This window comes from Zonotrichia leucophrys, chromosome 2, assembly GCF_028769735.1.
Source record: "Zonotrichia leucophrys gambelii isolate GWCS_2022_RI chromosome 2, RI_Zleu_2.0, whole genome shotgun sequence".
NCBI lineage: Eukaryota > Metazoa > Chordata > Aves > Passeriformes > Passerellidae > Zonotrichia > Zonotrichia leucophrys.
In genome coordinates, this window is record NC_088171.1 from 85,332,067 (window position 1) to 85,351,984 (window position 19,918).

General features: G+C 40.0%; 1 protein-coding gene across 4 annotated transcripts in view; it reads left to right on the top strand.

The window, feature by feature from the left end:
• The first annotated feature begins 734 nt into the window (after window positions 1-734).
• Window positions 735-19,918, top strand: part of VSTM2A (V-set and transmembrane domain containing 2A) — a 35,041-nt gene continuing 15,857 nt past the window's right edge. The window contains exons 1-5 of one of the 4 annotated variants that reach the window (XM_064705581.1): window positions 736-1,398; window positions 4,128-4,294; window positions 5,236-5,286; window positions 8,615-8,951; window positions 14,857-15,454. In XM_064705581.1, coding sequence (XP_064561651.1) covers window positions 1,320-1,398; window positions 4,128-4,294; window positions 5,236-5,286; window positions 8,615-8,951; window positions 14,857-14,912 — 690 coding nt within the window. In that variant the 5' untranslated portion in view covers window positions 736-1,319 and the 3' untranslated portion in view covers window positions 14,913-15,454. Of the gene's footprint in view, window positions 1,399-4,127; window positions 4,295-5,235; window positions 5,287-8,614; window positions 8,952-14,856; window positions 15,455-19,918 lie in introns of those variants that run through there. The other 3 variants (XM_064705580.1, XM_064705579.1, XM_064705582.1) reach the window with 3 other exon arrangements.

Here is a 19,918-nt window from a genome sequence, read left to right on the forward strand (position 1 = left end):
TGCTTAGTGCAACAAGCACTTTCTAGATGGCTTCTTACTGCAAGCATCAGGGCGATTTCAGCCAGAGAACTTCTCTCAGTGCAGATATGTTTCAGGGTGTTTTGAATACCTAACACAGTCAAGGTTAGTCTCTTATCTGAACATTATTAATATACATAGGCAGAAAACAGGAACAAGGAAGAAAAGATTCACTGCAGGAGGAAGCATTCTTTAATATACTGTAAACACCTTCTCTGGTGCACATAAATATATGCATTAATGCCAGTAATCTGTAAGATATGAAAATCCATTTTTATTTAGTTAAATATTTTCTGTAGAAATGTGTATAAAGAAATCTAAGCACACTCTAAGTATCATCCTCTTTATCTGCCTTTGAAGACAAAATGAAGTCATTTTAATGTAAGATGCTAGAAGCATAGTTATTTGGAGCAGGCAATAGCAAGTGCGACAGGATTACTGAGCTACTATTTCCCCCTCAGATCCTGTAAGAGGGAAAGAAAAAGAAGAAAACAGAAACAGCTTAACTCACCAAAAATCAAACCACTGCATTGCCTCTTAGCCACTGAGTGTTTTGGGATGAAAGACTGAAGATTACATCAGTACAATAAAAGCTCCCTCTGTCATAAGCAGTACACTATTCAAACACCCCCCCCCCAACCAAACCCCAAAGAAACAAACAAAAAAGCAAACCCACCAAAAACCCTGCAGATTTAGCCCAGCGTCAGAGGCAGTAGAAGTTAGACAGGTAGAGGTGTAGAGTATGAGGAGGGAGAGGGAAGGGTTAAAGGCATTATTGCAGCCATTAGAAGGAAAAGTTGTGGCAATACAAGCACAGTAGACTTCTCTTCCCCCCCCTGCCCCCCTCCTTTTCTCTCCCCTACTCCTCTCTTCCCAAGCTGGATCAGTGTGTAGGGAGGGCAGTCATCACGCCATCCTGAGCGGCAAGAGCTGACGTTGGACGAAGCTGCCAGGTAGCTGAAAAAAGGCACAGAAGGCAGCTGATACCCACTTTTCAACGGTTTGTGTTTTTTTTTAGTCTGTATCTGGACTTCAAGCAACACAGCGCCTGAGACAGCTCATCTGAACCACGCTGTATTGCAATACTTGCTCTTCTCAAAGAAAAAGACTCCACTGAGCAGCAGAATGCTGCCAGTGTCGCAGCCAGGTCTACAATACAGAGCCTTTTTGTAACATTGCACATTTCTTTCTGTTCAGATATTTGAAATACATATATACACTTATATATCAGTTCTTTCTTTTCTAAGGACACCTTTGGCTTTCTTTTTTTTTTTTCCCTGATGTGACTTCTTCATCTTGGAATGATGGGGATCTTTCTAGCTTATATTGGATTCATTTTCTTTTCAGTTATGTATATTGAACAAGGACTTTCTACCCAAGGTAAGATCATTTATTGTCAAATATGTGTGTGTCTGGTTTTCTATGCTAAAACAGACTGAAAACAGGCTGGGGGGGTGGGGGGGGGGGAAGGAAGAAAGGGGAAAAGAAGAAAAACAACGAAGATGTGTAAGAGATGAGAACAGCAAGCATCAGGTTTACATTTAGTTTTTACAGACAAGATTACCTGTAAATAGGAAAAGAAGTGAGAAGTTTCCCCAAAGTAGAAATAGAAAAGGCTTCCGTTACCCAAATGCAAAGAGGGACATAGCAGGCACCTTGCAGAAGAGTGAAGGGGTGCTGGGGAACGGGCATGCATGTGTTTGAGTTGTGCATGTTGTTACAGAGGCATGTTTGCATACAATAAACACCTACCCGTGCATGCATAATTATTGCATTCACACCAAGTACCGGCTGGCTAAACCTACTGCTTCCCTTAAAATATTGCAGTGTCCTTCCGTGCTGCTTTCCCTTTCCTCTCTTATTATCCTGCAATCCTCACAGTCAGACTTTCATTCCTATTCCGTGACTATGTGCACTTCTACCACTCTCCCCCCACCAAGAAAAAAAAAAAAAAAAAAAAGGGAGAAAAAGACAAAATCGACTTCTTTGAATACCTCCCCCACCCCCGTCGCCTCCCTCCCTCCCTCTCCGCCGAAAGACGCGCCTTGCATTCCAAGCAGCCCCGGCGCTGCAGGAGCCGGTCGTTCGGGACCCCGAGGCTGCGGCGCCGCCGTCAGCACCACGGACAGATCGCGCCCGCTGCCGCTGCCCCTGCCCGGTTCTGCTCCTGCTGCCCCTCCTACCCCCGCTGCCGCTGCCCCTGCCTGCCCCTGCTCCCCGCCTGCTGCCCCCTCCTACCGCCCCTGCCCGTTGCCCCTACCCGGTCCTGCTGCCCCCTCCTACCCCCGCTGCCCGCTGCCCCTGCCTGCTCCTGCTGCCCATTCCCACCTCCCCTGCCCGCTGCCCGCTGCCGCTGCCCCCGCCGGGTCCCGCTCCCCTCCTGCTGCCCCCTCCCACCGCCCCTGCCCGCTGCCCCTGCCTGGTCCTGCTCCCCTCCTGCTGCCTTTCCCACTGCCCCTGCCTGGACCCGCTCCTACTGCCCTCTCCCACCGCCCCTGCCCCCTGCCCGCTTCCACTGCCTGCTCCTGCTCCCCTCCTTCTGCCCTCTCCCACCGCCCCTGCCTGCTGCCCCCGCCGGCTCCTGTTCCTGCTGCCCCTTCCCAACGCTCCTGCCCTCTGCCCCTGCCCGGTCCTGCTCCTGCTGCCCATTCCCACCTCCCCTGCCCGCCGATGCTGCCCCGGCTGCCCTCCCTCCCCTGCCCGCAGCTCCCCGCGGCTTCGCTTGGCGGTGCCACCGAGGGGATGCCGGCAGCGTTCCACTCCGTGTCCGCACGCCTCTCACGCTTACTGACCAGGAGGGAAGAGAAGGAGCAAACGGAAAAGAAACCCCAAAACAAACTTACTAGCACCGAACACACAAAATGCACGGTCCTTTTGGCAGTTTAAGTCGGTGACTAGCAATGGCTGGCTGGTAGGGGGTGGGAGTCTGAAAAATGAACATCGTGGAATATAAAGCTAGAAGCTTTGAAAGTATTTGTTGCCAGGCACAGATGTAAGGGTAAAGAGAAGTAATACTGGTTACCAAAATATCCCACCAATTTCAGGTTGGCTAGGAAGACTGAATATAGAGGGGAAGAGGGGAGGAGACAATGAGCAATATTTCTTATGCATGACATTTCCTTCAGATCATAATGTGCCCTAGTCAATCTGTAGCAATTCATAACAGAAAACGACATTGAAGAGTCTTTCCAATTTTTCCTCTTCTTGAAACACCACATTTATTTATTAGATTGTTTGTCTGCAGTCCCCCTCACTTGACTATCATGATTCATTATGCTGCACAATTTTAAAGTGAGTGATAGGAATGATGAGAATGAAGTTAAAGACTGAGACTTAAAGAATTACTGATGCCTTGGACAATGTCTATCAGCATTAGCTTTTATACCTAGCAGTGGTAAACTGAAATGGGCAGATCCTGTTAAAGGACTGAGATACAAATATGAAGGTTAGTTCTAGAAAGTGTCTGCTGGGACTGAGAAACAGAAGGTGAATTCACTTTTGGTCTGATTATGCAAGCAGAGGTTCTCAGAATCTGAGTAGCTAAGTCAGGTATGGCCTTTAAAAAGGACATTTGAGGAGTGATTGTAACACTTACTCAGAAGAGTACCCAGAGGTTCCTGTGCCAACAGCTGCTTCAGCTAGCTGTGGAATGTTTAACAATTTACAGGTCTACAGCTCAGCCCTACAAAATACAATAAATTAGGTTGATTTTTTCCTCTCCTAAAGTGGTCTTGTACAAAATCCCTCAGTGAGTCTGGTGAAATACTGCATTCTGCCCAAGGGTATTTGGACCTAATTATGTGAAACTTCACCAGCTCATGGGAGCAAGCAGAGGGATATATAGCATTTCCCATTAGCAGAATTGAGAGTGTAAAGAGGGTGGATTTGTGCATAAGAGAGGAAAAACATACCCGGGTGTGAGAAAAACTGGGGGAGATAATGTGTGGCACACTCAAGAGATAAAAAATGAAGAGAGTGGGAATAAGAAAAGAAAACAGAGAATTTAAAAGGGGGGGAGTGGAAGGAAACAATAAGAAAAAAAAACACAACACAAGAAGCAGAGCATAAATGATTAGAAGTTAGCAATATGTTATGCATTTGTTTTACAGCAAAATTCACAGAGTTTCCCCGAAATGTCACGGCCACTGAAGGGCAGAATGTGGAGATGTCTTGTGCTTTCCAAAGTGGCTCTACTTCGGTGTACCTTGAAATCCAGTGGTGGTTTCTGCGGGCAGCTGAGGACCCAGAGGTTGGAGCTGAGGTGACAGGCACTCAGGTACTCATCCTCTGCCATGGGGTCTTAAAACCACGTGGAGAATGCTACAGAAAGGATAGGGAGGAAAGGGGAGAACGAAAGAAAGGAAGAGCAGAGGGAAGGAGCAGAGAGAGGCACTGCATTTCCCTAGGGACTTAATTTTGACTATGAAATGACAGAGCAGGAACCTGCAGAGAAAAATGCCCACCTCAAGGGTTGGTGCTTTTGGTGTCTGTCACTTCCACGATGCAGCTAGGGCTGTTTACAAAACCATATAGGTTTCCCAAAGTCTATTTCCTGACACCCCCTTCCCCTATTATTATTACTATTATTTTTATTATTATTATTATTGTTGCTTTTCCCTATTTCATTTTCCCTTGGAAAGCAGCTGTTCAAAGATTGCTCCTCGTGAGAATTTTATATTTCCCATGTGGCAAGATCCTACACGTGCCTTCCAATTTCCAGCTAGCGCAGTGGAGTTGGCAGCCCTAACTCCGTAAGCAGTTGCCACAGGAGGGCACACGCAGGAGGGGGCTGGGGAGGCAGGGGGTTACCAATGCCCTTAAAGAATTTAAAACCCAAAATCAGTCAACTGCGTGATTTCATCCTTCTGAGTGGGACAGGATGGGCCATGTCCATTCACACTGCCATGTGGGGACGCTCCTATGGCCGCTGCTGTCTCCTCACCAGGGGCGGCAAAAGACGCCCATGCGAGGCGGGAAGGGCGGAGGGTCCGCGGGTCCGCGTCCCTCGGCCGCCCGTGCCGGCTGTCCCCGGCTGTCCTCGGCTGTTCCCGGCTGTTCCCGACTCTTCCTGGCTGTTCCCGGCTGTTCCCTGTGTCTCCCCGGCGCGGCCCGCAGGTGGCAGGCGCGGCGCGCCGCTCCACGGGCTCCGCGGCGGGAGCGGGGAACGGGGAGCGGGGCGAGGGCCGGAGACCCACGGCGGCGTTCCTTTCCTTGCAGATGGAGTTCCTGCCCGAGCGGGACCTGGACAACGACGGCACGAAGATCAGCGTAAGTGTCGCCGCAGGGCGCGGGCAGTCCCCGCCGGCCGGGGGTCCCTTCCCCAGTGAGGGCCTCCTGGGGTGCTGTTCCTGCCCCGCATCTCCTCCCCATCCCACCGCAGACTGCGGGCGGCTGGCAGCCCGCAGCTCAGCGGTTGGACTCAATGGTCTTAGAGGTCGTTTCCAACCTAAATAGTTGATTTTATAATTCTGTGACTACTTCCTTGACAGTCCTGGCAGAGGGTGTTAGGGCAGCCTTTCCCCGTGCAGCCCCCACACCCTTGGACGTGGAGGCATCGACCAGCACGGTCGAGGCAAAGTCCATTGGCAGACCCTGTTTGTACCTGTGAAAAATTCAGCCTGCACCAATCCTTGCCTTTCTTGTTCTCATTTGCCCTGGGCAACTGCTGAGTCTTCCTTAGCAGACCTCCAAAGTTGGTTTTAAGACTGAAATTTGTCCATGAAGCTGCACTTTCCTTTAGTGGGGTGTGCGACTGCTGAGATGGGCGTTTTGTCACGTCCATACCCACTGGCAGAAAGAGAGCTCAGAAAGGCTTTGGACAAAACCTCCCCATTGGGAGCAATCTCAACTCTTTGCCACAGAGACTCAGTTTTACACAAGTGAGATTCTGACACCAGTTACCAGTCTGGTGCTTGGAGATTAAACCAGAATCTTATCTCAACAGAATTATAAAGCAGCGTTGCTCTATTCCCCCTGCTGCTGCTCCCTGCAGGGAGAGGATGCCTTCCACAGCCAACTCGTGTCCTTGAGTCAGGCACAGCCAGAAGGCTGCTCCTGACCTCAGAATAGGTCAGGTCCTCCTCCCTCAGCATCCCAAGAAATGTGTGGTGGTGGGATGATGGTGTGGTGCTCACTGCAGTGGAAAGACAGAGATACTAAGCAGATACTGCAGCATGAATATTCCCTTTGAGCCCAGAGGGGTTTTCCCTTTCTCTGGCATAATCGCTTTGGAAGTGTTTTTTAGCTGCAGACAAGGCTTTAAGTACCAGCAAAGCTTAAAACAGCAACAAATAAAGGGGAATAATTTCTGACAAATCCTTTATTCAGCTGTTTTTTGATGCCTACAAATAACAAACCAGATAATTACATCAGGTCAAAGTACACCTAAGTATAGCTGCAGGGCATTTATAAATGGGGGCTCAGGTTTGCCTTGTTCAATACAATACATATTATAGCCAAACTTACATTTTCTGTGCTACTTCTTACCATCGACTAGAAACGATTTGTGTCAGGGACCATATCTTCAGTTGCATTTGTAGACTATCTTACAAATAAGGCTCTCATGTGGTCCTTGGATACTATTCTACTAGACATAGGGCTAGCACATAATTCATTCCTTATCAATACTGGCTCATTTGAAATCCCTGAAGTAATCCATAAGAACTGAGACACAATATAGACTATAAAGCTTGTCTCATCTTTGAAGTTACAAATCTCTTTCATTATGTATAATATTAATTCATGAGAAGGTATTTATGGTGCTCCTATAACCCTGCATAAAAAATTTATTTTATATTTGTAATAAAAACAATCAACATTAGTAGATGTCTAAATCTACTTTTTATCTACATTTTACAATGTAGCCTTGTTTTTTTAAAGGCATACACAGCTGCATTGGTACTAATATAAATTATCATAATGAAGAGAAAACTAAAGTACATTGAATAAATATTTCTTAAAATTATAGATGTGGGCTGAAATACACCATTTCTGTCTGTTCTAAATGAGAAAGCAGCACAAACTGAAAACATGCATATGTGTTACCTGCAAGAATTCCTAAATTTCAAATGCAAAAGTCAAAAACAATTCTGTTTTTAACCAGGGCTATGCAGCACTGTTAATTTTCAGGCTCTTGCATAGGAACAAATGAAGTCACAATATGACCTACCAATACTCTTTCCATTCATATGAATCTTCTTTAATCCTTTTGCTGATCACGAATTGTTCAGTAGAGATATATATTGTTATTGAATATGATTTAAATAACTATCCAGCACTTTCTGTGCAATTAATATTGCATACATTATGCCTGTAAGTACGTAATCTATACTTTCAACTCCGTTTGCCAAGTATAAATTCAGAGCTGGGTACAACACAACAGGCTATAAAGTCCATCCAGCAATGACATATTCACGAGTATTGCTCTTCAATTTATCAAGGAGGCATAATAGGTGCCTTGCCAACACTAGTTACCACAGTAGACCAAGCTGTCAGAAGCAATTTATTGTACAGTGCCCAATAACATGTGTCTAGCTTCTATCTAGTGGTTCTCTGTTTTTGTGATCCATCATGTATTCATCATGATGTCTCCTTATTGGCTGTCACTGATATGACTCAAAGCAACCTTTGCATCCATGTTTATGTAATGGTGGAAGTAAACCAGGTTCAGGAGTTGTTCAGAGCTGAATATTTATATCCAATGGAATACCTTTTGACTGCCTTCCTGTGGGGCAAAAGATATTAATTCAGATAGAGAATAATTGAAAATTAATTAAATATAAATTCTCTGAAGTGATGAGCATACAGAATGGAATCTGTGTTAACTTTTCCCAATGCATCTTAATACCTGTCACACATTTCTGGGTGTATAATTTACTCATGTGTGTTTTTATTATCAGAAATAAAAATATGTTATGTTGCCCTCAGATATTAGAACTAATTAAAAATAAATCAGGAGCATTTTTTTAGCTGGCAACATTTAACATGTGCTTCTAATAAGTACACAGATAAACAAGACAAAAGAAACAACCTGACACAATGCGTCTTGTTATCATTAACAGAAAAAAATACCAAAAATTTAGACACACTTAAAGGAGACAAACTGAATGTGAAATATAGTTTCAATATAGTGAAGAGTACAAGCTAATCTAATAAATAGTTATTTACATGGTTTAAATCTTCATGTCCAACAAAATTGTTAATGCACTAGTTTGGAAACTGAATTATTCAATAAAGCCAACTAACTGGAAAGCTTTAACCAATAAACTACATGGATACTAGGTTTACATAAGAAAGCTCATTAAGAATGTTCATGATCTTAAGCAATTAATTGGAATGAACATGGTAGCTTGGGCTTTTTTTTCTGAGGCTAATGAAATTTCAGAGCAAACTATCTAAGCAGATTTGGAACGAAGATGTCAGGCATCCTCACAGATACAGTTAGCCATACTCATCCTTGATGTAACTTCCCTGTAGTAAGCACAATCACACCATTGAGTAAATTGGTGCTATGCCCATAGAGTTTTTCCTAAGAAAGAAGAATTCATGACAATGTTTTTTTCTCTGTTTTTTTTTTTTTTTCCTGGAAAATTTGCAGACAGTGAAAGTACAAGGGAACGACATCTCCCACAAGCTGCAGATTTCAAAAGTGAGGAAAAAGGATGAAGGCTTGTATGAGTGCAGGGTGACCGATGCCAACTATGGAGACCTTCAGGAATACAAGGCCCAGGCGTTTCTCAAAGTCAATGCTAACAGCCACTCTCGGCGAATGCAAGCCTTTGAGGCATCCCCAATGTGGTTGCAAGACATGAAACCTCGTAAAAACATCTCAGCAGCTGTCCCAAGTAGCATCCACAATTCCGCCAATCAGCGTGTACGTGCCACCTCCAGCCCCGAAGCAGCAGCCAAAATCCCCAAACAAAGTCCACAATCAGGTATGGTAAAGCATTTTGAGCTTTCATTTGATTGCTTACCAGCATGTAAAAGGAGGCTAAATCAACAAGGTAACCAGGAATTGTGACTAGGAAGAGTGTGGTGCTCATTTGTTCCTCCTTCTCTCTGGTTCTATTCTTCCTGCTATCTCTTTACTTCCTAAAAGCTGAAGAATAAGTTTCTGAGCAGAAGAAGCAAAAAGTCCTAAACTTCTATATGTGGATTTTATCTCTACCAGTTTTACCCACCTAAGGCTAGCTCTCAAATCAAAGCTTAGTTTTCCCTGTAGTGTGTGTGGAGAGACAGAGGCATGTCAGTGAATGACTCATCTCATTATAAGATGTTGTGCATGATAAATTAAATAAAACACTCATCCAGATGTGTTTCTTCCTAAGTTGTTTTACACCAGTCGCCTAACTTATATCTTCAATACTTGTTAGAATTAATCTACTTTCACTGACAATCCTATTTTCAAAAGGAACTTGACTTTTAAATCTAAGCAGACTATAGAGACACCAGATAGTTTCACTGTTGTGTAGGCTTTAGAAAGACCATGGGTGTATCAGAGAATGTGTGTTTGTCATCTTCAAGTGCTTGATCATTGGCTTTGAATCAAGGATTAAAATGGCAGTGCCTCCATTGTCTGTTATGTAGAAATTAACATTCTGTACATTTTGTTGGGGAGATTTTGTTCACTGCATACACAACCTATAATCAATATAAGTTTTAATTTTCTACATTGATACCATAAAATTCACAGTGATGCAAAAGTACATGAATATACAGGAGGGTCAGTTCTATATGATGGCAATAGAGAAATGGACAAGATAAAAAACTCAGATGTTTTAAATTATTAAATATCCTCTGGAAAACAAACTGCAAGTTTAAAGGTTTCTGAGTTACTTCTGTTTAAACTGAGAGCCAATGAAAGGCACAAAATCACAGCATAGATTAAAATATGTAATGGAACCTAATTAACCCTGATGCATCATTTTTCTGCTAGCATGTTGTTAAATAAAAATTGAATACAAAAAATTTCACAGCACACATATTGTGAAATTACTTCAAAGTTGGAGGCAAGAAAAGTTAGAAATACTTTTTTCTGAAGTAAATGCATTTCTTTACAAATTGGAACAATATGATTATTCATATAAAAATTCTTATTGCTGTTAAAAAAGTTGATGTATATACTATCAATATTTTACCACTGTATACACTTTTTAAAATTCATGTAAGTTACATTCAGTTTTCTTTCCCTCAAATGGAGCCACTTTCATTTTTAAGCTCTTCCAAAAATATCTAAGCTCTTAGAAGAAAATAAATATTTCACTTGATTGAAAACAACCATTCTACCATGGCTTTCCTTTCAGATAAACGTATACACTTCTTATTTTCTATTGGACTCATACACTTCAAAGCAGCAGACTTTTCCATAAAGGGAAAGCTCTGCTTTCTATTCCATCTTATGTGAAATTAATTAAAATAGTCAGAGGTTTATGAAATATGTAGTAACAGACTATACTGCATTGCAGCTGAAGTGTGCACAAAACAGCTAATCCACTAAATCATTTTGGATATATCATTTACTTTATAGTATTATGTCCTTGGTCCAAACAATGTCTTGACTGATTACTGGACATTTCTTATTTGAGATCTTAGAGGTTCTTACCATGGAATGGTCCCTGTTAGAAGAAAACAAAAATCTTTAATTTTTTACTTGAGCAAAGATTAATGCAGATCAAGTACAGACAATCCTAATCAAAAATAATTTAAAAATTGAACAGATAAAATATAATTTAGTTTATTAGTTCATTTTTTATGACAAAGCACAGACAAATGCTACATTCATCAGAGGTGTAGCTTATCTACTGAAGAAATAAAAGTGTACCAGGAATCACTCATATGCCTAATTTCAATTTAAAGGTCACTTGCTACACAAATTATTTGGAATATTTTTTGACATCAGATTTTAAACATCAGTTAAACTGTTGAGAACCAAGATTTGTTTTCCTTTACTTGAGAATATCTTGACCTGGCTCTTCCAGATGTGGTGAGATTTGGATTTTCATTCCATTTTACAGTTGTTCTACAGTAATAGAAATACCAACAGGAGCACAAGGAAATGGGGAGTTTTTATCTTTATCTAACTTGGAGGAGTAACTTCAGCTGAGGGAGGGGGTATGTCAGTTGTGAGACCTCAAATAAAGCAGAAACGAGGTTTCATAGATGTTAATAGTCTATCTTTTTATGATACAGAATCAACACAGCCTCCTCACTTTATCAGAGTCTTCTCCTCTTAAACATCATGCTAACTGTATTTATGCATGCACAAGACTGCTGTGTGATTACATTATATGTAAGCAATGTATTCATCCCAGCCTAGAACTTTGAAACACATTTGAATACAAATGTATCATAGTTAAGTACATATTTGTACTTGAAAGATGTACAGGTTGTGATGTTTGTTCTTGTTGAGTAAAGCATTGACTTCAGCACTACTGCTTGAAGAGAAAAGTACTACTAACCCTAGGTAACTATACCAAATATTCCCCAGTATAAAGAGCCGGTATGTAGTTATTGGCAAGCAATACATTTTACTGCCATGCTCACACATTATTGTGAAATGCATTTACAACAATGGGAAACATGACACCGTGCAATTATTGAGACTTCTGTATTCAGCTACTGCTGAAGAACTCGGCTACTAATATATGAAACATTGATTATATGACTAATTTGTCCCTACAAATTGTTTTTAAAAGGTAGATAGCACTCTACTCGACTTCTTCTATCCTGAAGTACACTGCAGAATATTTTTTATTTCTTTACAGTTTATATTTAATAGGTAGCTCTGTAAAAACATTTTTCAATCACTACCATTTTAAAACATCAGCACTTCCCAACTGAACAGTTATTTCTGCTATTCTCTTACTCTGTTCAAAATTAATATCAGTGATAACTGTCAGGGAGCTATATAGCCACAGCTGACAAACTAAAGTGCTACAAGGCCCATTCAGTATTTTGCACTGCTCTGAAATATACTATGTGAGTGTAAAAAAAAATATATATTTATTACTGTAAGTATAATGGAGATTCAATACAGGAAGAAATAGCTAATGAGAACATCTCCCACAGAGTCTTCATATAATATACTAAGAAGCACTAAATAACTATCTCAAAGTCAAAAAAGTCAGGAAAGCAGAAGTCAAAGCCAACACTGCTTGACCCTTTCATTTCATAATTATGGGCTGCAGCAAATGAAGTAACCCATCACAGCTTAATAGGAATCTGAGTAATTTGACAGAGTAATCTGCATACATCCAAAAAATGTCCTATGCAGGTGGAGTGACAGACATACTTTTTCCTGAATTATTCATAACAATCTATCTTAGTCCAAAGGTAATAGTACAGAGTTATGACAAAGCTTTGCAATTCTAAGGAATTAAATGGGGTCCAAGAGCTAAAATGAATTCAGGTGAAAGGAAGCTAAATAATCTCCAAGCTTCAGCAAGTGTCATTGTTTCATGGATACAAATCCAAGCTAACGCTGCTGTCTGCATTCAAATCACTCAACATTTATAGCAACAAAACCAGCTGAAGAATTTTTTGTGCTGAGGATGAGTATATTCCCCAAGCTCTTCCTGTTCTGCCAATGCTCTGTTAAAGCACTCAAAGCCATTAGTTGCTTTTCAGACTCAAGAAGATCAGTCTCAGAGAATTACAAATGAAGAAGTGACAATTAGGTCAATTTTCTGCCTGCTTATATACAGACTCTGCACATTTCTAGCAACTTCTTCTTCTTTCATGAAATGACAAATTCATCTATTTAGCTATCTACATGCCAAAACTTCCTGTGATGATGGCAGAGTTCCAATGAATGACTTAAAAAGTAACTCAAAGGAGAAGGTGATACTTACCTAGGCAGAATGACCTGGATTCTTGGCATCTTAAATCACATTGAGAAGCTTATTGTCAGGCATGAATGCAAAAAAAAGAGGCTAATTTTTTTTTCTTCAGTCTGTTCATCCTGATAAACTGAGGACATTACTTCCTGTCTCCATTTTTATCTAGAGCATCTAGGAAACGTTGGTCATCAACCTGTTTTAAGCACTAATTTTATGTCCAGTTTGGAATCTTTTAGGATATAAACCAGTTTCCATGTTGGGATTTTTTATTCTTTTTCATTTATGTTCCATCTCCTTTCAAAGCAAAGGAACAAAGTGTCTGCTCCAGCCTCCACCAATGTGACAGCCACCATTACTGCTTTCTTCCCTAAAAGAATCTTTGGCTTTCATAGTTACTGTTTTAAAAACTGAGTACCCGTAAGTCTGGGAGGCACCAGCCATTACTGTGATTGTGGCAGAGCAAAATGTCATGTCTCAGTTTTCTTTGGACTTCATGAGAGCAAAAACCCAATACGGTTTTGTCCTTCTTGTTCTGAACCTTATTCAGCTGTTCTCAGAAATGCTTGCAAAAATATTATTCCAATTTACACCTGTATACACTGCAACCTCTCTTTGTACTTGAAATATACACTTTGATTCCCTCTTCATCAAAAGATGCTGCTCTACTTCTTTTAGCTTCTAATAATAATGGAATCAATTCAAACCATGTTAGTTGATGTAGCCCTAATAACTGGTTAGCTCTTGACCTTGAAACTGTAAACATCTTTTGAGAAGTGCTAATGTGCACTGAATTTATTAATTGACAAAGCAACACCTTTAGAGCAGCTAACTCTTCACCCTTTGTTTTTTTTAAGGCCAGAATTTCCAATGCAAAATCAACTCAATAATGCCTTATGTTTCTTTTAAAAACCTCACATCTTAATTTCTTGTATGTGTACTTACAGATAGAACAAAATGCATACAAGTACCTAAAATTCTGTTCCTAGTGCTTAGTTCACCTAGACTCAGAAACAAACTCTTCTTGGTGTATCTGCAGTTCTAACTTCTGCCACAAGCACAAAATTACCAGCTTTTTGTAGCCATCCCTCATTGCCGTTGCCAATCACTGATGCTATACCGCTGTAAATTTCTATTCATTTCTATCCCTCTTATAAAAACACAGGTTTGGAACTTAAGAAGAGAGAGCAATCACCAGCCAGTACTTGTTCCTTTTCCTTTTTTACGAGTTTGAGCAGTTGTGCAATCCCACATGCCCATACCAGACTGAGTACTTGGGTATGCTTCATCACAAACATATTCTTTCGGAAATCAGAGATATTATTTTCAACCTTAGTTACGCCCATGTTTAAACACTAATAAAGAATCACAAGAGAAAATAATGGTTTTCTGAAATTTCTTGAGGCAATATTTGGGATTTGTTGTTAAATATATGACAGCATCACTGTAACTCATATTTCTGTAAAAATGATGGTATTTGGATGCTGCATTAGTTATTTTTTTCTTATGAAGCTGTTCATGAAACGAGAACAGACACGAAACTAAATGCACGAAGTCTAAGAAAATAATTTTGCCCTTTACCCATCTACATTGTAGTTTATATAATGTACACGTACTAAGATCTTTCCTATTCTTTTAGTAGCATTACCAGTGTGTTTCGCTGACTGTCATTGCTACATATCCACCTTATCATATATCTTCTTCTCTTTTAGCTGCTTAAAATAAACCTTTCAGACCAACCTCATGTTTAGAACAAAATTCACATACAACGATCTGGTAAGAGACCACTCAAGATGTCCCAGAGTAGCAGAATCACAGTAGTTCTGTTCTACATGCTGATACAACTTTCTTTGGTAAATACTACTAGAAATATTGCAGGTGGGGACTCATTCAGTAAAGAATGAGAAGAAAATAAATGAAGAAGAGGAAGAAAAAGGGTGGGGGAGAAGCTATGTTGATTTGTTTGTCAGCTCACTCAAATTGCTTTTCATTGCTTCACAATCAGACAGATTGCACTGGGTCATCAGAGATTGCAGCATATGTGACAGGGCCTGCTCTTGAAATAACTGATGGGATTTCCTTGCTTCAGAACACAACCCATTTGTTACATGACAGATATACAGCAAAGCAGAGGATATTTTCATTTGGTTCCGATGAGAAGCAGGAAGTTTCCCTTCTATGGTGTCCTACTTCATTATGAAAATTCCTTGCGTCACATAAAATGGAAAAGAATGGGTGCAATTATCTGCTGGCTGGAATGGATACAACTCTGCTGAAGTCTAAAGGATGTCATTCATCTAAAATAGCAAAAAATTTGGCTAAAGGATGAGGATGAAGATGAATTCTACTCGTGAGAGTGAATCACAAGAAGAATTGAAACTTTGTTCTGCTTGCACCACCTGATAAAGTTTAGGACAGTAAAGGTTTCTGGTAACTGAATGAAGGGAAGAAAAACACCTGAAAACTGCTCTTTTCAGCTGGCAGATTCAGGGAGAGAGGGCGTTCTCGATGGTGGGTTTTGTTTCTTCAGTTTTTTCTGTGTGCTTTTTCTTACCTTTGATAACTTTTTTGTACTGTTTCTCTTTGAAACCTTGGCCTAGACTAGCTAGAAAGCTCAACAATATCAGTATCTTCTTATTCTCTAGAGAGAGATTTTGTTATTTTATTCAATCATTTAAAAGCTTCAAAGATACTCCAGAGATTGTTACTATATTTATGCTAGAGTAGTAATCAATTCTTCTTTGTTGATGATAAAGCTGGATGGTATTTGAAGAGAAGCTAATGATCTTGCTGCCTTCCTTGAGAAGATACTCCAAACTCCAATTTACTCTATCATAAGGAAGTTGCCACTGTACCTTTTGGCAGTGCAAATTGTTATCTTGTCTGTGTGTGGGTGTTCTAGTCAGATCCATCTCACTGAAGTTTGATCCCCCACCTACTCACGAGTGCTACTATCTTGGAGAAAAGCTGCCTAATCTTCTGTGAATAAAAACGTGAAAGTTACTTGCACAGCCCCATTTACAGTGCTTCAAACATTCAATCTGTGTGTTCATCAACCAACAAAAATACAAAGTAAAAAATCTGGATGCTACTTCTGCTGACATTTCTGTTTATACTGCTGTTATTACCTCAACTGCTGTTGTTTCCTGTGACACTGACTGAGGATTTTGGCCACCAAATCACAGCCATGGGGCAATAAGGATTATAAAAATTACTTCAGCAAGGCTGCAGAAGATGGTGTATCCATCTCCAGTTCACTCTGTGCCACTGAAAGAAAAAGTGGAAAAGACAAGATATTTTGTCAAGGAGCAGCAATAAATCAATCATGAAGCCAAGAACTAGCAGTAGGTCTCACAGGGAGCTGTACATTCAGAGGGTGCATGGCCCTTTAGTAGAATTATAATGTTAAATAATATGACTACATAGGTTTGTGCCTGTCTGAAATGCTGACAAAATAACAGGTCAATTACTTATTTTGTACTTTACTGAATTATTACCACACATTCAATATTTACTATTCAGTGACCGTCTTTTACCTGAAGAGTCTTTGCTTATTGATTAATGATATTTCATGGTTATGATTGATGATCCCACATCTCAGATGTATTTGGCCAAATACTTTGAGCTTTATTCTCACAGTCCACAATTTCCAACTAGTGTATTGGCGTTGTAGGGGTGATTTTTAAATAATTTTATTTTTTTATTTTGCTTTTTTTTTCCTATTTGCAAAACAGAAATACCAGGGGTGAAGGCTTTGGATTGTGAACACTGATTTAGCTCTAGCAGTTTAAAATGTTGCCAGACAAAGTATTTGTCTTGCTTCAATCAGATGTTATTGCCCCAAATCTGGATGGTAGGAGGAAATAGGTGTCCACTGCTCAGCTTTCCTAGTTCACAGTGTCAAGCCTTTATACTGTCATAAAGGCATCAATGACAGCTGATAAGCTAAAACAGGGCTCTTAAACTGAGATAGGTGAAGAGATGACATGAGGTTTGCTAGTATCACTTTTACTATTGGGGATTTAATTTCCATAAGAGGGGGAGGCAGAGAGATGGAAGGCACTATCATCTTAAACTGCTCCAGTAAAACCCACTAAAAACTTGTGAGTCATAGCTCTTAGACACAGGCACCTTCTGTTAGTCATTGTTCTAATCTCTGTAACAACTGCATTATTCACCAGGCAAACAAAGGATCAGAGGAATGGTCCCTGCCTCAAAACACTTGCTATCTAGGAATAGACAGAAGAAAACACACTCATCCAGTGGAAACATAGCTGAATTTAATGAAAATAGTTCTTATATAAATGATATAAACAGAAGGAGACTGGGTTGACTGTATGTCAAACATAAACCTAAGTGTTAGGTATGAAAAATGAGAAAAGGGGAACTGCATGTCACATATTGAAATATTGACAAAAAGTCAGAATCTTTATTCTCTCTGTGTTATAATACCTTCTTTGCATATGTTTTTCATGACAGTGCTGTTGAAGATGATAGTGTAATACTAAGTATCACCCACTTAAAGTTTTTTTTCCAATTGATGAGAAAATTAATGAGATACAAAAAGCAAAGGGGCAAAAGGACAAGTGCAATTCTCTTTTTCTTCAAATAAATGTCCTGTTGTAACTTTATGGTATCTTTTAAGAATGGCTCAATTTACTGTTTAATTAAATGTGGTATGTATCAAATGTACACAAATTTATATACACATTACAAAAATGCTGAGCAGTTTGTGTTGGAGGCATGTTTATCTGCAACAGCACAAGCTGGCTACTAAAAAAATGAGCCAATTCAAGCAGTTTTTTTAACAGCCTAAATTCCACCTTCATTCAGTAGAGGGCATAACGATATGAAAGTACAGTAATGACATCAAAGTATGAGGATGAGTTACCACAGAACAGTCAGAAAAAACTGCATTTGCTTTAGAATCAGCCATTTCGTACCGATAAATACAAATGCACTAGTTTATATATTTTCTGTCACACTTAAGAAAAGGTCTAAGATATTTTTTGTTCATGGCTTTGAGAGATAGGATGAAAGAGAAGAATGAGATGGAAAAGTGCCTAGTGCTGTTAAGAGCAGTCAAAAAAACTACTGCCAGTTGTTCTGAAACAATAACAATTATCAATTGCATTTGGTTAAGATTGCAACCCTCCCCCTCAGCTTTGAAATAGTGCAATAGGCATTGTTTCCTGGACTGCTTCTCACACAAGTTTTGTTTAAATAGTTAACACTGATATTTCACAGGCTATATGCAAACATCTCTTTCAGCAACGCTTTTCCCAAAAAGTACTCTTTCACTGAAATAGAAACAGCTGAAGTCAATGCTTTACATACACATGTGAAAAGATTTTAAAACTTTGCAAGTCCAAACACCAGCTAAAGAATGGAAGAGAAATAGGATGTCTGCTACAAATGGCTGATGCTTGTTCTTTTGTGACTTTAGGCAAAATGTCATTCTCCTGAAAAAGTCAGGAAGGGTGGAGAAATTGGCTAAGTCAAGTATCCATTTAATCTTTCTGAAAAGCTGTGTTCAAACTCAACAGTCACTTTTAGCTATTTTCATCAGAAAAGTACAAACATCTATAAATGTTGATGAACTGCCCATTTTAATTATATGTTTAAGGATCTTACACCTCCCTCCTGTCTGTTCAAGGCAAAAGGATGACAGGGTTGAATAATTTTGGTGATCTCATTTTCATCTTTGAGAAAGACATTAGAGATTCTCTTAGCTTCTTCATAGTGCATGATGGCCCAATTAGGAAGCCTGGGTCTACTCATGAGGCTTAAAAATGAGATATGAACAAGAGCACTGTTTTAAGAATTAAACAGGGAATGATGACTCTCAAATATGTTCTAGTAGAAAGGCAAAACTGACATAAATTAAATATTTCTCTAGGTAGGAGTTAATGTCAGGAATTATGTAGAAAGTAATCTGAATGTAAAATTTCAGTTTATTTCACACCAGTTTGCCCTTAATTCTATTTCTGTCCATCTTGGCATTGTGAAAATGAAGAAGTCATTCAAAGTCCCACTCCTCTTTCTTTCTCCTTTCATACTGCTATCTGTTGTCTTTTTATAGTTTTGCTATGGCTTGTTCTGGACTGCTGTCTGAGGCCAAGCATAATTTTTCCTACATGCTACCAATATTTGAAGTCTCCTCTAGTTTTTCTCTTCCAAGTATTTCCATCTCAAGTTTGCATAGAACATGACCTGAGGTGTAGCTGGCAGCAAGGTAAAGGCTGTGACCTGCCTTAGACCACCAAGGGCTCCATAAGTTATTGTGGAGCAGATTTCTGGAAGAACTCTCTCTTCTGTTTAGGGCTGGAAAGTTGTAACTTCTTTCTGCCCTATTACAAGACTGAACACCTCTGGGTGCCTTATCAGGTAAAAGCTAAGGATTAAGCATCCATCTAGAAACCCATTTCTCTTTCTCATCTTCTCTTCTGGGCATCACTAAAAGGAATAGATATCACATGAACAGGGCTACATGCTGAATGCAAAGTCTGGGTAAACTTCAGGGAAATTCAATACGTAACCTGTTGCAAATTTCTTCTGGTACGTGAGACAAATTCATTTGCCCTTTGCAGTATGTGATGAGCAAATCACATTGAAAGCTGATTACTGTACAACCAATGGAGAAAGATGGAGTAAAAGTGTAAAAAAGGGGGTCTCCATTGAATATGAATGATATTTACTGCTCATCTTCATTCAGTCATTCAGTTCCCCAAAATTAAACACAGATGACTGAGGCCTAAAACACAGTTGAGAAGTCATTCCCCCAAAGAAGGAAAGGGGATTTTACGTTTGTGGATTAGAAAATTTCTTTCTGAGTGTGGGTATATTTATCCCATCACTGTAGAGGAGATACACACCATTGCAATTTATGCAATTCAGAAGAATAAGAATGATAGCAATTGGTAGGCCAGAGGGGAAGAATCTATTTATTGAAAACCTGTGTGAGACATACTCAAATAAAACTTCAAATAAAATCAGTCATACTTGGTTTTACCCGTCTTCATGGAAATAGAACTGCACATATCCTCTAAGTAATCTTATGGTTCATT